General features: G+C 43.1%; 1 protein-coding gene across 18 annotated transcripts in view; it reads right to left on the bottom strand.

Moving 5' to 3' along the window:
- LOC147028222 (uncharacterized) overlaps positions 1–17,500 on the bottom strand; it is a 128,195-nt gene that overhangs the window by 9,297 nt on the left and 101,398 nt on the right. For 17 of the 18 annotated variants that reach the window (XM_085878418.1, XM_085878419.1, XM_085878417.1 and 14 more), the window contains 2 exons: positions 15,698–15,820; positions 14,876–15,016 (listed from right to left, as the gene is read on the bottom strand). In XM_085878418.1, coding sequence (XP_085734544.1) covers positions 14,876–15,016; positions 15,698–15,820 — 264 coding nt within the window. The remainder of the gene's footprint in view (positions 1–14,875; positions 15,017–15,697; positions 15,821–17,500) is intronic. The other variant, XM_085878427.1, reaches the window with a different exon arrangement.

The raw sequence follows: 17,500 nt of genomic DNA, 5'->3' as shown, positions 1-17,500 counted from the left end.
AACTCTGCCATTTCATTGGATTGCAAAGTTTGTATAAACATGAGTCTCATTGACTCGCCTTCTCATTGTATTTCAAAGTTATATCTTATTTAGATTGTAAAACAGGAGTCTCATCGGACTGCTGAAGCTATAGACTTCTCATCGGACTGCTGAAGCTATAGACTTCTCATCGTGTTGCAAAGCTATACCTTGTATGTATAAACAGATGCTCCACTGGCCTGCTGTGCTGAATGCTTATCATTGCCTACGTAAATGAAAGTTTCTCTGTCCAAGCATGCCCTGAAGCAAGGCATGCATCCCTTCACTGCGTTATCTTGTTACTCACATGTTTTGTATGGAATTGTTTTTCTCTTTGCTTTGAAGGATTTTCGTTTCACAAAGCTTTCTTCTCGTCTGGTATTAATTAACCAGTACCCTTTGAAGCTTTGACTCCTCTCTATTTCCAATCATATAAAGGACTGTGTCCTGGCTCAGTCAGAGATTTGCTTGTACACTTGTGACAAGCCTTTCTCTCCACACGTGTACTTATACGTACAATAAACAATCTATTACATTATAAAGTCTTTTCTCTTTTTGTATAAAATTTCCATCACAGATTTTGGCGATGAATATGGGATCTGCCAGTCCAGAGAGAGCAGTGGAGTGAACACTGGGTAGTTGGCACCTGGAGAGATTAGAAAAAGGTAAGAGAGGCCTATTGAAATCTCTTGATAGAAGTGTATTTGCTCTGCTTCTCTCTGTAGACACTGTGCAGATCCAAACTGAGATTTAAAGGTAAGCATGCGAGGATCGTTTATTGTATAAAAAAGGGTGGATCCATGGATAGTGTTGGGCAAGGACTTTAAGAGGCTAAGGGATTGGCACTTCTATTTATTTGGCTTGACATCTTGCCAACCATTTTAAGTCGCCAAGTAAGGCGCTGCATGAAAGGTCATAAGACAGTCACGGTGTGGCGGAGACGTCATTGGTAAGAACGAGAAAAGAAACCCGGAGCTGTTGCGATCTAAGCAATGGGAAAGCCATTGATATTGACTTACTGAGGACTGCCTAAGTAGTCAAAGCGGAAGTAAGGTGAAATACATTGGGGAACAACACAGGGAAATTAAGGGATAGTGATTCCCCTGACAGCGGGACCTGCACTGAATATACGTACAAGTAATATGGAACAAGTACTTCAAAAAATGTGAAATTATGGGCGGACTGGACAGAGAAAGTCAAATTAAACTTTCCCGAAGGGAGAACACAGAGATAGGATAGAAAATTTGAGAAAGGGGTTCATTAAAAGGGAAAAGAACAAATCCACAAGGAAGTTAGTGGATTGGAAAGTTTTTGGTAGATGGGTCAAGGACAGCCTTAAAAGGGAAGAGCAATCAAAAAAGCGCAAGCATAATGGGAAGTTTAAAAGATGCGCAAGCAGCTATCAAAGAGGTACAGAAACTGTTTCCAGCAATGATGCCTTCGACCTCACAGTTACCCCACGGAGGGAATATTCAAATGAACCCACAGGTAAACCAAGAAAGCTCTGGTGCGACCTTTAAAGTAGCTGGAAGCCCTAACAAAGGGGTAGCATCTGACATGAAAAAAATGATTGAGGAAAATAAATTAATGGGAAATAAACCTGAAAAAAGTGCCCGACGATTGAACAAGCAATGTGGAATTCGGGAACCTACGCACTTCAAAATCGTTTAATAGTGCATCACCCACAGAATCAGTGATTTACAAGCTATACAATTACAGATGAAGACCGAGAAGGATTTGCGGGCCAAATTTTGCAACACATAAATGCACAGTCTGCTACCCATATGGACGTGACCAGTTTAATGATGACAGTATTGCCAGCAAAGGTGTGGAAAAAGATGAAAGAGTTATCAGGGTGGCTGGACTCAGTACCAACAAAAACCATTGCGGAGTACGAAACTAGAGTAATAATAATGATGAGCCGAAATCCCGTCACAGATGGATTCCGTTCCATGAGCCCAATATGACAACCAGTGGCGGCTCTTGTAAGAGCCGGATCCCAGTCGATGTACTCCATGGCCTTACCTAATGAGGCCTACAAAACGTCCTTGTAGACAACATTTTTGGTGTACACTACTCCTTGTGAAGAAGTCCCCTGATTTGTGCACGTGTCTACTTTGACGTATAAACACCGTGTCAAAACTTCTCAGGTCACAGTACCGAGAAAAACGTGACGCGACCACTAGGAGGAGCACAAAATTGGTCCTTCAGTATTAATATATAGATAGAAGATAGATACAATGTTTCTTGTTACATTTTTTGAGTCAAATTCACATTCTGAGGTAGTCAGCATGTGCAGAAGAGGGTTTTACATTGCAGACGCTATTTTCGAGGAGTGGAATTACACCGCTCAGCGGTGACGGTCTGTCGACGACAGACGTAGTGACGTCATCGAATGACCGATGATGTCATGACGTCCTGACGCCTCTCAGCGGTGACGTCACAAGTTGCCATGTAAACGAATGTAAAACGAAAAGTGTTTATTCTGCCTCAGAGTTGAAGGTTGACTATTGCCACTATGTGCGATGCACTCTTACAGGTACGAAGTTTCTTTCAGTCCAGGTCACAGTACCGAGAAAAAGGTGACGCGGCCGCTAGGAGGAGCACAAAATTGGTCCTTCAGTATTAATATATAGATGCTAGATCATATGAAACAGGCTATGAAGCCACCTGAAGTAAAGTGGGGAAAAATACATGGTTGTAAACAAAAGAATGGTGAGGACCCAGATGATTTTATGGATAGGCTGTGACAAACGATAGTCCAATACGCGGGGATGGGCGGCTGAGAAATACCTTATAACTTGTTGACGAGTTTGTTTGTAGAAGGATTGTTACCATCAATATCTAAACAAATAAAGCTGGAAAAGATCGGATGGCAAGCGGAAACACCAGAGCAGGTATTGGCTGCAGCAAAGCATTGCTTTAAGATCGCAATACAGAGGGAAACTGTTAAAAGAGAACAATTGCAAATGATACAGATAGCAGATTATAGGAGAAAACAACGAAAGGAGAAAGGAAATGAGGAGGGCAGCCAGGACTGGAGTAATCATCCGTCTTTGCCTGCGACGGGAGAGATTCCAACAGCCCCGCATGTCAGCCTGATAGAAGAGTCCGATGATGAGACTCCAGGATCCCCTCCCCCTATCAGATCAGAGTGGAGGGCAGGGGCAGGCAGGAAAGGGGTTGATAGGAGAGACCATACACCATCACGAAGGCCCCTTTTAGGACCAGATGTTTGTTATAATTGCGGAGAAAAGGGTCATTGGAAACATGAATGTCCGCATCACGGACAGCCAATTCAAAAACCCCGACTGCAGTTTAGGGATCAGCCGGAAGGGAATCAGTGAGCGAAGCCTCAGAGCAGATGGTATTTCGACAGTGCAAGAGCGAGTTGACATCCATGCTACCGCTGTTAACAGTAACCCCTTTAGATGAGCCAACCTTAAATCTAACGGTAAATGGGGAAGACATATCGTTTATACTGGACACGGGCAGTACTCACTCAACAATCAGAAAGGACATTATACCGAACACACCACTATCACAACAAAACGCTAATGTAATCGGAATTTTAGGTGTCGCCGACAGAATTCCAGTCACACAAAATTAACTGTTAAGCATGGGTCTTTAGAGGGCCACCTTGCTTTCTTGTTTGCAGATAACACACCAGTAAATTTGTGAGGACGAGACTTACTTTGCCGTCTAGGATGTACGGTGAGATGCACACCAGATGGGGTGTCTGTAAATATTCCGGAGAGTAAAGAGGAAGAGACCTTAGAGATGTAATCACGATCGGTCGGGCCGGTAGTGGACTGGTGGCGGTTGTGTGAAGGAAATGTTTGGGACGTAACTAAATAAAATCCAACGGAGCTGAAAGTAATACTTGATTTAGCAGCAGGGTTTGAATCTTACCACATTAACGCGATGAAATGGGAAGAGCCCCTACACTGTACAGCAGACTATGTCACCACGGAAGAAGACGTTAAGTATGAAAATTGGGTAAAAGTTATGTTGGGAAGCTAATTTGGTATAGAAACAGCTGATCTTTGGATAGGAAAATAAGGAATGGCACTGGAGGTAAGAACTACACAGGAACAGCAGGAAATGATGCAACAACAGAGTGATGTAACACCACATATCACATTGACAGTGCAAAGGAGCATAGAGCTATGGAGATGGGACCGATGATTACTCGATTGAAGCAGTGCCCTCAGGAATATTTGTGCCAGGTGACGGATAGAAATTTGTATCGCATGGGTGGCGATGAAGGATACCTGTGGAAACAGCCTCTTTTGGGTTCCAAAACTTGGGAACAAGTACCGCAGGAATTGTGGACCACACACCCTATTGATGTGGGATGGATAAAAGATGCCGAACCGGTAACTATAAAAGTGGAAGAAACAAAGTCCCCACGTAGTATTAACCAATACCATATTCGTGAAGAGGCTAATAAATTAATTGCACCAGTTCTTAAAGCAATGCTCAATCAAGGAATAATTAGGGAAACTGTAAGCAAATGCAACACGCATATTTTGCCTGTAAAGAAGCCGGGGAAGCAGACATGGCAGTTCGTGCAAAACTTAAGAGCAATTATCAAGTGCATACTTTCAGTCCACCCAGTGGTGCCAAATCCAGTGACTTATATTGTCATCAATAAAAGCAGACACAACGTGTTACTCGGTAATTGATTTATGCAGTGCGTTTTTCAGCGTCCCAATCCTTGAGCACTCGCAGTATTTGTTTGCCTTTACTTACGAGAGAGTACAATATACATGGACTGTATTGCCACAAGGGTTCACGGATAGCCCCACGATATTTTTGCGAGCACTTGAAAGGGATTTGCATGATATAAAACGAACAGAAGGGTCTTCTCTGATCCAGTACATAGATGAGTTGTTGGTTTGATCGACGTCAGAGTAAAAATGCAGGAAAGATACATTAACCTTACTGAAAGCGTTGGCTGAAAAGGGCCACAAAGTATCTTAGGATAAGCTGCAGCTGTGTGAGCCTCGTCACATATTTAGGGCATGTGTTGGACGGAAGCTCAAGAAGACCGTCACGTGAGACAATCCAAGCGATACTCAATATCCTTAAATTTAAGACGAAAAGGCAATGAGATGCTTCCTGAGGATGGCTGGATACTGGAAGCAATGGGTGCCGGATTATGCAGTGCTAATCAGACCGTTGTCAGACTTGATGTTAGACAAAGCACCTGAGCCAAAAAAGTGGACAGAACAGACCGAGGGGAACTTTGCCAAAGCAAAGAAAGCCCAATCAACAGCGCCAACCTTGGGCCTGCCAAATTACGATAAAACGTTTTACTTGTACACCCATGAAAGGGACGGGTTCACTCAGGCCGTCTTAACGCAGCAGCAGCACAGGGATAAGATGTATACGTTGGCTTACTATAGGACCAAATTGGATGCAGCAGCGCAAGGGTTTTCCCCCCATTTACGGGTGGTAGCGGCAGCATCATATGTGGTACAGGCTACTGATCAGATCATGATGCCGTCACCTTTAGTCTTGTGAGTTCCGCATTGTGTTAGCTCAATCCTACTAAAGGCAAAAACACAGCACTTGTTGGCAGTAAGAGCGATGACGTATGCCTTGGTATTGATTCAAGCTGCAAACAGTCATTGAACGGTGTCCTGCATTAAATCCAGTGTCCTTAATGCCAACAGAGAAAGATGGGGAGGAACATAACTGTGAGGAGGTAATGACGCAGACCGCTACTTCCCGAACTGCTCTAAAGGCCCAGTCACACCTTGACGTTTTAGCCAGCAATGGCAACGTATTAAAATGTATGTAAAACGCTGGCTTACGTTGAACTTTTGATGTTTTTTTTTAAGATTTGGACGTATTCATAACGACTTGGTCTTATGCATAACGTACTAGTAACGGACACAGAACGTTTCGTTGTGTAATAGATCACTTATACCAACGAATGCTGAACCTGTTGTCGGCCTTCACAACCTACGCCCAACGATAGTCTAACTTAGGCATAGCGCGCTGCACGCATCGTCGACGATGACGTGACGTAGCCTATTAAAAGGCTGCCGCACAACGATTCAAATCATAACCGCCGCAGAAATGGAAGTGTCAACATCACAGTCACACTTTGGCGATCTTGCCAGCGTATGCCGACCTCTGAAAAATGCGTCTAAAACGCTGGCGCACGTCGAATACGGTATGGGTAAGTTTGGTATGCGTGAATAGAACGCTAAAGTACGCTATCATACGTCGTATTAAGTGGAGTACGTCTTGTAATTTTAAACATGTTGAAAATTTTACGACGTACTTGCCGTATGACACACGCTCCGCTTGTGATGGGAATAAGTTGTACGCACGATATGCGATCGTTGACACACATCCACACACGTTTCTTGAAAGGTACTCAAGTCGAAACACGTCAAGGTAATGGTTAGCGTCAGTGTTCCAGACTCCCGGGTTTTTTTTGTTTTTTTTTTTGTTTGTTTGTTTTTTTTTCGGTATGACGGACGGTGTTCAGTGTACAGTGCGATTATGATTTAATTCGTTGAGCGGCAGCCTATTAATTATATTATATTATATTATAACCGCAATAGAAATCGAAGTGTCAAAATCACCATCATACCGAAGGAAGGAAGAAAAATATATATAAAAAATAAAACCAGGGAGACTGGAACACTGACGCTAACCATTACCTTGATGTGTTTCGACTTATGAGCACCTTACAAGTAACGTGTGTCGGTGTGTGTCACCGATCGCGTAACGTGCCTATAACCTATAGCCAGCGTTATGCGGAACGTGTGAGTCAGACGCTGGCATAAGTCTTAAAATTTCAAGCATGGAAAATTTGAGGACAACCGAAAAGTACAACGTTTAAAGCCAGCGTACAACGACGTATGGCAGTGTTTTTCAGGGTGCTCTCAATGTTATCAAAACTTACCCATAACGTATTCCACGTGTACCAGCGTTTTAGACAAATTTTACAAAAATCGGCATAAGCTGGCTAAAACGTCAAGGTGTGACTGGGCCTCGAAGGACATTCCTTTACAAAATCCCAAAATTATCCTTTTCGTAGATGGGTCGTCGACGAGGGCAACGGACTGGTCACTCTTATCAGGATACTCAGTATGTTCCAAGACAGATGTATTAGAAAGCAGCAAACTGCCTCGACACTATTCAGCACAGCAGACAGAATTATGCGTGCTTATCGCAGCCTGTACATTGGCAAAGGATAAAAGTGCGACTATTTACACAGACTCAATACTCGTATGGGGTAGCACATGATGTAGGAGCACTCTGAAAAGTAAGAGGGTACATAACATCATCCAGAACATAACTGCCACACTCTGCTCTCCAACCAAAAACTGACTCTGCCTCTATTCGCCTTGCGCTCGCCGTTTTATAGGCCGGCAGGAGAAAACAATATGCAAATTTCTGGATCAGGATGACCTCGGGGGCGGAGCCACGCTCGCCAATTGGACGGAGGAAAAGTGGGCGTGAACCTCCCCTGATCCTAGAATTTGCAAATATGGATTTCACACAGACGTACCGGGAAGCGGGGTCAAGCCGCTCCGCGCTTGCTAATTGGACGGATCAGAAGTGGGCGTGTAGCGTTCTTGATCCGAATTCTCCCTCGGAAAGGCCGCTATTCGCACTCGCGGCTCGGTGCGTATCTTGAACGAGCCCAAGACAGCCCGACACTCAGTGTTCACAGGTGGTGCGGGAATGGCCGTAGAAGGAGAGAGGTGACGGTGTTGGAGGGTTTATCGGTGGTGGTTTGATGGTTATGGTGCCATTTGGGAATGATGGTGATGCGATGTTTGCGGGATTGAGTTGTGAAGGTAAAGGTCGTGGCTGTTGGCGTTATTGTTGTCTGAGGGTTGGAGCGTGGTTGCAGTTGGTGACGATGGCTGGCGTGGTGGTTAAGGTGGTTGTTGTGTGATGTCGGTTGAGACGTGGTTGGTTCAAAATAAAGATAGAACAGAAAAACGGCTATCTCAAACCGTCGCAGCCCGAATGAATCACATAAATTCCCTCTAAACAACGGGTTTGGGGCTAACTACACATGAACTTAGAGTTATCTCACTTACGGGCCCTGAATGGTGGTTTGCGAATTTCCACAGCCGTAACAATATTACCAACACTTCATGTCCTGCTTTGTAGTGCTAATAGCAACTGTGTTCATAATCTTCATGACGTTTGTAATAATGGACAAGTCTGAAGACGACGATGGTTCACGAACGGTATTTGACGATGTACATTGTTTCAGAAGTCAAGAATGAGACAATGTTTGACCAAGTTATAAAAATGATCAACATGATGTCGTACGAGTGACAGGTTATTCGCTGCAAAATGTCGAAAACCCGGTTTCGTTCAACAACTTTAAAAAATTGACCTTTGCAAAACCTTTAAAGGTCACAAAACAATGTTGTGGACATGAAAATAAGGAAACAGGATACGTGCTATAGCTTATTGGAGTTAGTTCGTCGAAGAAGGTCGAAAAGCCGGTTCGATTCCCACAACTTTGAAAATTTGACCTTTGTGACCGTTAACGGTCAAAGGTCAAGGATTATGACCTTTGGTGCAAAACTTCCTCTGGAACATTCCAGGAACAATATAACGTCATATCGGCTATATGGCATTTCGTACTCATCGGATTATCTATACTTTCATGAAATCAGCATAAAAACAAACTTGAAGGGGGCGCCATGGGCAAGGTGTTCGAGACAGAGCAAAATGGTTTCAACACTTGAGGTGGGGAATGACCTCAAGATTATGCATAAAAACTATTGTCATCCTAGCTCACAAAGTTTGGGCGGTCGCATGATTTTTGTCAAAATTCGAAATTTTTTAAGTTCGTGACCTTGACCTTGTGAGGAAAATGAAAAATCGAGCTCCGTGCGGCTATGCAGGTGGCATTGGGCTAACCAAATACCGAAACCACTGCCAGATTCGACAAACCCCTTGGAGCAAATGGATTTTTATGTCAAAATCGCAATTTTCTAAGTTAGTGACCTTGTGACCTTGACCTTGGGACGAAAATGAAAAATCAAGCTCCGTGGGGTTATGCAGGTGCCATTGGGCTAACCAAATACCGAAATCCCTGCCAGATTCGACAAACCCCTTCGGAGTAGATGCAAATTGAAATCGGCTACCCGCTAAAAACACAATTTGCGATTTTCTAAGTTCGTGACCTTGTGGCCTTGACCTTGGGACGAAAATGAAAAATCAAGCTCTGTGGGGCTATGTCGGTGCCATTGGGCTAACTAAATACCGAAACCCCTGTCAGATTCAACAAACCCCCGAGGAGAAGATGCAAATTCATATCGGCTACCCCCAAAAAACACAATTCGCAACTTTCTAAGTTCGTGACCTTGTGGCGAAAATGAAAAATCGAGCTCCGTGGGGCTATGCAGGTGCCATTGGGCTAACTAAATACCGACACCCCTGCCAGATTCGACAAACCCCTCGGAGAAGAAAATTTTTTTACGTCAAAATTCGCAATTTTCCAAGTCCGTGACCTTGTGACCTTGACCTTGGGACGAAAATGAAAAAAAAAAAATTGAGCTCCGTGGGGCCATGCAGGTCCCATTGGACTAACCAAATACCGAAACCCCTGTCAGATTCGACAAACCCCTCGGAGAAGATGCAAATTGAAATCGGCTACCCCCTAAAAACACGTTTTTTGTGCGTGGCTCCGCCCATAATGGGCGCACCACGCCCATTTTCAGGAAAAACACAACTAGATCATGATATAAACCTCCCACCAAAATTTTGTCAGGATCGGATCAAAACCCACGGAGCTATGCTCGGGACAGAGACAGACAGACAGACAGACATACAGACAGACATACAGACAGACATACAGACAGACACACAACAATAACGAATACAGTGGTCACTTATTTTTTTCGTGAAAATATTTTTTCGTGAACCAACAGGATGAGCCTTGACGAAACGGGGAAGGTCACGACATGCTGGACAAAAACAGGCAACCACATGGACAAGCTTGGGCAGAAACAAGGAATAGCCCATGGGAGAGTTAGAAGGACAAAGGGATGTAAACCTTTAGAATATTTGCACGAGCAAGGAAAGGATGGGATAAACACTTATTTGACCCTTTCACGTAATTGTGAACCCAATGCGAGACGGCATGGAGGGGACGTAAGCACTGTACGTCCACGGTCATGCCTGAAACGAGGAATAATGTTACATGAAGGGATAACTGGACATCCGCTGAACACTTTCTAAGCAATATCTTTGCAGCGTGCTCAAAGTATGAACAGGAGCAAGTGTTGGGTTTGCTTGCCGCTCCCCCACGCATCCAAGCATGGACTGTCCCTCCCGGCAGTCCCATTCTCAGAAGATATATGTGGGTATCTGGTTCGTAGACAGAGTAACCCATCCCTTTCCAGAGTAGAAAAGACAAACATAGCAGTGAGAGTGAAAGTGCGAGAGATAACAAATAAATGGAAGGGGGGGAGGGGGGGTTGGATTGTACTGACTATAGGCACTGGTACTATCCTAAGTATTTGGAGAAATGTAACTTCCTATATGCAGGGGAAAGAGATCACCACTCTCCTCAGTATATGACAACCTTTGCCTCACTATCTAAGGGGAAAGGATTGGAGACATACCCACCGCATTTTGAGGTGATAAATAGAGAAATAGGAATAGTTTGTCTCGTTTGAAGGAAAGGAAATGGACCTTACTTGGGTAACTCAATGTGCCAATATTATGCTGAACATGGGGCAGAAAAGATAACCATTGACAAACTACCAGGATAAGGAAAGATATAAAAATACGAATGAATAACCTCGTAGAACCCTCGGCACCTTCAAACAATACATATTTCATATGTGGGCATATTCATAGTTACCAGTACGATGGATGGGGGTCTTTTTATTTAGGATATGTAATACCCCAAATCCATATTCTTGACCGATCACCTTTCAGGCCACAGAATAAAGATGGGATCTATTTCAGAAACTGAAAGCTTCTTCATGATTGCCTTTCACTTTTATGGCATGGGAAAAGCTGCTAGGGAGATCATTAACATGGTAGCCTCTTTAGAGAAGCTTGCGAATGAGACTGCTGAGGGTTTTACTTATGTAAATGTTATAATGGTTGCCGTACAGACACGAGCTATGCAGAATCGTATCGCCCTCAATATTTTGTTAGCTGCACATGGAAGTACATGTGCAGTTATTGGGTTGGAATGTTACATCTACATCCCGGATAACGCAGAGGAGATCGATGAACTGGCTGGGAAAATTTAAGCAGAGTTGGCAAATATCATCTATACTATAATGGACCTGAGTGTTTATCTCCTCCTCGACGAAGGGTCAAAGGTCAACAAAACTCAGATTGTACTTAGTATACATGACTGGATCCCTATACTTTTTAGCTTGCTATCACGAGAGAATGAGCAAAGCTTATAAGGGTTAAAAAGTGAAGCCGAGGCCGCTGAGTATTCGTTACGGAGCCCGAGGTACATCACCGAACATGATTGGTCCAGTACTATCACGTGCCTACCACAGAACAGACTACCAAAACCACCACTGCCACCCGTCCATGGAACGGGTAATCTACTCGTGATTATAAGGGGTGGAACATCAGGTCATGGTTGGAAAAGATATTTGGTGGTTGGGGAGCATAGCTACTCAATATGTTGTTTATAGGACTTATGATATTGATCGCCACTATTGTTATTATTGCATGTATCAAAACAGAAATTGGAGTATGTATGAGATGCTTTTCAACAGTTACAGCGATGGTGGCACATGAAGCCGCTCCGCACCTTTCATCCCTGAGTGACCATGAAGATCCAGAAAACCCAGAAAATCAAAAACATAGCGTATCATCTACTCGAGACATCGTGTTGGTGAAAGTTTATGAGAACAAGGACAGTCAAACACACGTGCCACAAAGATTGACGAAAATCTTTTTTAGAGGATTCAACAGTTAGTACAATTGAATGACTTTGGTAAGGGGACTTGGAACAATGAGAAGGATGCAATAAATATGGACATGGAGGGGTGGGTTGGGATGGCTTGCTCAAATGGATTGTGAAGAATGAGCATTAGACAAGGCCTGTTGGGTATATTCGGTGTGTGCAGAACTCCCTTCCTGCAGACTACCTGGGCACCCCAAATGCATGGAAATGCGACAATTGGAGGTGGTGGCATCCACAGAAAATGGTGGTTACATTCACTCGCTACAATGATGACCCCAAATGGAGTGCAAGTCTGGGTGGTGCTGGAGAAGCGGGTCTTGTTGCAAGCCGGAGACATTTAAATCTTTCTCGGAGTTTGTTCTCAGAACAAACATTGGGGTTGTTCTGAAAGAACAAAATGGGGAAATTGCGAAGAATAAAATAAAATAAAATAATAAGGATAATAATTAAAACTTACTTGGCCAGGGAGATTTAATAAACAATGTTTAAATGTTTTGGCAAGGAGATTTGTCCAATTGAACCTTGAATTCAGGCAAGAGCTGCGAAGTGAGTTTGTATAAACACGAATCCCATTAACTCTGCCTTCTCATTGTATTGAAAAGTTTGTATAAACATGAGTCACATTGACTCGGCCTTCTCATTGTATTTCAAAAGTTATCTTATTTAGATTGTAAAACAGGAGTCTCGTCGGACTGCTGAGGCTATGGACTTCTCATTGTGTTGCAAAGCTATTCCATATATGTGTAAACAGATGCTCCACCGGCCTACTGTGCTGAATGCTTATCATTGCCGAAAGTAAATGAAAGTTTCTCTGTCCACGCATACCCTGAAGCAAGGCACGCATCCCTTCCCTGCGTTATCTTGTTACTCACATATTTTGTATGGAATTGTTTTTCTCTTTGCTTTGAAGGACTTTTGTTTAACAGAGCTTTCTTATAGTCTGGTATTCATTTGCCAGTACCCTCTGTAGCTTTGACTCATCCCTATTTCCAATCATATAAAAGACCATGTATCCTAGCTCAGAGTCAGAGATCTGCTTCTACCCTCGTAACAAGCCTTTCTCTCCACACGTGTGCTTAAACAATAAACGATCTATTACATTATAAAGTGTTTTCTCTTTTGTGTAAAATTTCTACCACAATATACACCACCCAAAGAAAGGTATGTCAAAAGAACGTGTTGCACACTTTGAACAAGATTGCCCATAGAGTGGGTACTCTGCTTAAATATATTGGAGCTATGGTGTATGTGGATATGTAAGTATTATATATGTATATACACTACATGGCCAAAAGTATGTGGACACCCCTTCTAATTAGTGGATTCGGCTATTTCAGCCACACCCATTGCTGACAGGTATACAAGATCGAGCACACAGCCATGCAATCTCCGTAGACAAATATTGGCAGAATGGGCCATAGTGAAGAGCTCAGTGACTTTCAACATGGCACGTAATAAGATGCCACCTTTCCAACAAGTCGGTTCATGAAATTTCTACCCTGCTAGAGCTGCCCCAGTCAACTGTAAGTGCTGTTATTGTGAAGTGGAAACGTCTAGGAGCAACAACAGCTCAGCCACGAAGTGGTAGGCCACACAAACTCACAGAAGGGGACCGCCGAATGCTGAAGCACATAGCATGGAAAAATTGTCTGTCCATTGCAATACTCACGACCGAGTTCCAAACTGACTGTTAAAACAACGTCAGCACAACCACTGTTTGTCGAGAGCTTCATGAAATGGGTTTCCATGGCGGAGCAACCACACACAAGCCTAAGATCACCATGCGCAATGCCAAGCGTCAGCAGAAGTGGTCTAAAGCTCACCACCCATTGGACTCTGGAGCAATGGAAATGCGTTCTCTGGAGTGATGAATCACGCTTCACCATCTAGCAGTCCCACAGATGAATCTGGGTTTGGTGGATGCCAGGAGAATGCTACCTTCCTGAATGCATTGTGCCAACTGCAAAGTTTGGGGGAGGAGGAATAATTGTCTGAAGCTGTTTTTCATGGTTTGGGCTCGACCCCTTAGTTCCAGTGAAGGAAAATCTTAACGCTACAGCATACAATGACATTCTAGACGATTCTGTGTTTCCAACTTTGTGGCAATAGTTTGGTCAAGGCCCTTTCCTGTTTCAGCATGACAATGCCCCCGTGCCCAAAGCAAGATCCTTACAGAAATGGTTTGTTGATATCGGTGTGGAAGAATTTGACTGGCCTGCACACAGCCCAAACCTCAACCCCATCGAACACCTTTGGGATGAATTGGAACGCCGACTGTGAGCCAGACCTAATCGCCCAAAATCACTGCCTGACCTCACTAATGCTCTTGTGGCTGAATGGAAGCAAATCTCCCCAGCAATGTTCCAACATCTACTGGAAAGCCTTCCCAGAAGAGTGGAGGCCCATGATTTTGGAATGAGATGTTGGACGAGCAGGTGTCTACACACTTTTGGCCATATCGTGCATGTGTCTGTGATGGAAATAGCCCCCTCTGCTGATGTGTGCTAAAATTTGTGGGGTGTGTGCACAGAATTGCACACAGTGCTCTCTGGTGGTATGTGTGCTAAAATTTGTGGTGTGTGTGTGTGTGTGTGTGTGTGTGTGTGTGTGTGTGTGTGTGCGCGCGCGCGCGCGCGCAGAATTGCACACAGCGCTCTCTGGTGGTGTGTGTGCTAAAATTTGTTGTGTCCCAGAAGAAGTTATCACTTTGTGGAAATGTCACCACTTTAAATTTCCCAACGAATTTGGGCCGACATGTTAATAATCATAAAGATAACAACATGACCCCCTGGGCGCTCCCTGAAGGAACGAGTGCTTCTAGTCAAATACAATTGAAGAATTGTTGTGGAAAAGTAACAACATTCTTTTTCTGCAATTTCTGCAAAACTGCCAAGCGTAGCTTGATGCACTTACCTTCTCCTGACAAACTCGAGTCATCTCTTCCAGCTCGGTCTGGAGTCGTGAACATTCCAGTTGCAGAAACTCGAGGCGGTTTCGCACATCCGTGCTCATCTGGTGCAACTGTTCAGCATGATTCCACTCTCGAAGCTTGTCCTGCAAGCATGAAAATCAACTGATCAAACAAAACCTCATACAATGTGAAAACACCTGATTGTACAATGACTGTAGCACTTTAATTCCACATTACAACGTAATGAGTCATTTTACTTGGTGATTATTCACAAACACAAAGGATAGCTCAGTTGGTAGCATCTTCACTTATCAATCGCTTGGTCCTAGGGTTGATTCCCGATTGAACCAGATTCAAGCAAAAACACCATTCCCCATCTACTCCAGGATTCACACCTTCCTTCAGTTACCCTCTCCTGATTAAACTTCCAAAATCTATGGCTGACTGCACATTTCGACTTTTATTCTTAGCTTCTCCTATCCATGAAACTGTCTCACTCTTCGCTCCAGAGATTCAAAAACGTCATGCACGACAATCTCATGTCATCCTCATTCCTAACCGATGATCTCTATTACTTCCATTAACCCTTCCGAACCCAACCCCCTTACTTTCTTATTTCAGTTTCTTCCCCTTCTCTAATTTTTCTTTTCCTGTTCAATTGTCCCAAGCCTGTTGTGCCCTATTATTGCCCCACTAACCCACTGTCAATGTAACATTGCTCTTCAAGGAGCCTGGCTCTTGTAGTGAAAAGAAAGGGAAAAAAAAATCAGATTATCTCATGGCCCAAACATGTTTAACTTTTTGAAACATCCCGAGACCCATACCTGTTCCAAAATTTCCACATTGTGGGTTAATTTTTCATTCCGGTTGTTGGCCTTCTCCAACTCTGAGCATTTATCTTGCAAATTTCTCTCAGTCTTGTGCAGCCTCTCTTTGAACACGGACACCTAAAGGACGAATAAGGAAAACGCTACAAAATATACAACATAAAATGTCCTCTCCAGGTTTGAAAAAGGTAGGATGCAATTTTTTTAAAAAGGCAGCTGGGTTGGGAAATAAATGGTCACTAGGGTGTAAAACTGCATCAGTATCATCAAAAATTCAACTAAACGGCACTTGGTAGAGCGCATACCTCTGCCAGGCTGAACAGTTTACGTTTTATATCCAACATATATACCAAAATCTAATCAATTGTTCCTTGTCACACACCCAACCTGTCCACCAAGTTTCGTCTGAATGCATCCACAACTTTTTGAGATGCAATGTTATATATCATTTTTTAGCCCGAGCACTCAATGGTGTAGACTCACTTAAATTTTTGCATCTAGATCCAGATTTGGATCTTCATCAAAATCGAATCAATTATTCCTTGTCACACACATAACCTAAGCCTGGTGTTGGCTTAGTGGTGAGGGTGGCTAGCTTGGGATCTTTGGGTCCTGAGTTTAAGCCATGTTTTCCGCAAAATTAACACATGGTGGGGTTGACTCAGCCTGTTATCCTTCCGAGGTTGGCAAAATGAGTACCAGTATACTGGGATAGGGGCACAGCATCAGCAGCATAGTCGTGACCCCCAAAAATGAAACCTACCCAGCAGCCAAGCTGCCATATGCAAGAAGAAAAAGACACAATCTGTCCACTAACATTTGTCTGAATCCGTCCACAACTTTTTAAGATATCGTGCCCACAGACAGACAAACGGATGACAGCCAGACAGAGAGGGTTGAAAACAACCTCTGTGCACCTTCAGTGGTGGCAGTAACAAGTCCATGTTTACATTAAAACTCAATGAATAGCAATTATATAACACCTTTAAAGCAAACAGAAAACAAGCACAAATCCCCCCTTATGTTTATTTATTTATTTCTGATAGGCCACATATCTTCTTATTATAATTCAGCTGTCACGTATGTGGGTATGTATGTAGCATGTAGCCAAAACAGCATCGCCTGATGGTGTATGTACTAGTCCTAGCCCAGAGGTGGATGGGAAACTGAAGCAAGAATTCATTTGTAAAGATATATGTGCACACAAAATAATTTAATTTGAAACAAATTAAATAATACAACTATCACAGAACATAGTTGGTTATATGAGATGTTTAAGAACAGTACTTAAGTGCCCGTCAGAGATGGGCCCTTCAGTTATTGTAATCAAAAAATATTGCAAGGATTATCAGCACTTTAATGAGGTGCAACCCATAAGGGAAGGGTTAAGTTTGCTAATATGGAGTGTAATATAGTCAACTATTCTGAGTTGATTTGATGAGACCGATTTAGACAGTTTAATCACGAAGTATATATATATATATATATATATATATATATATATATATATATATATATATATATATATATATATATATATATATATATATATATATATTGTTGTGGTTACCAAATTCGCAAACCACCATTCAGGTCCCTTAGGTGAGGTATCTCGGTAAGTACATGTGTAGTTAGGCCCAAACCCGTTGTCTAGTGGGAATACATGTCATTTATGCGAGCTGCGACTCTTCAGGATAGCCGTTTTTCTTTTACTATCTTTATTTTGGACCAACCGCCATGATTACCACCACAACCACAACATCAACCACCAACCACAACGCCGCTTCACCACAACCGCCA

Source organism: Eptatretus burgeri, chromosome 4 (assembly GCF_056783735.1).
Source record: "Eptatretus burgeri isolate ZD-2024b chromosome 4, Ebu_testis_v1, whole genome shotgun sequence".
Classification (NCBI taxonomy): Eukaryota; Metazoa; Chordata; class Myxini; order Myxiniformes; family Myxinidae; genus Eptatretus; species Eptatretus burgeri.
The sequence above is the reverse complement of the archived record's forward strand: the minus strand, read 5'-3'. Positions and strand labels throughout refer to the sequence as shown.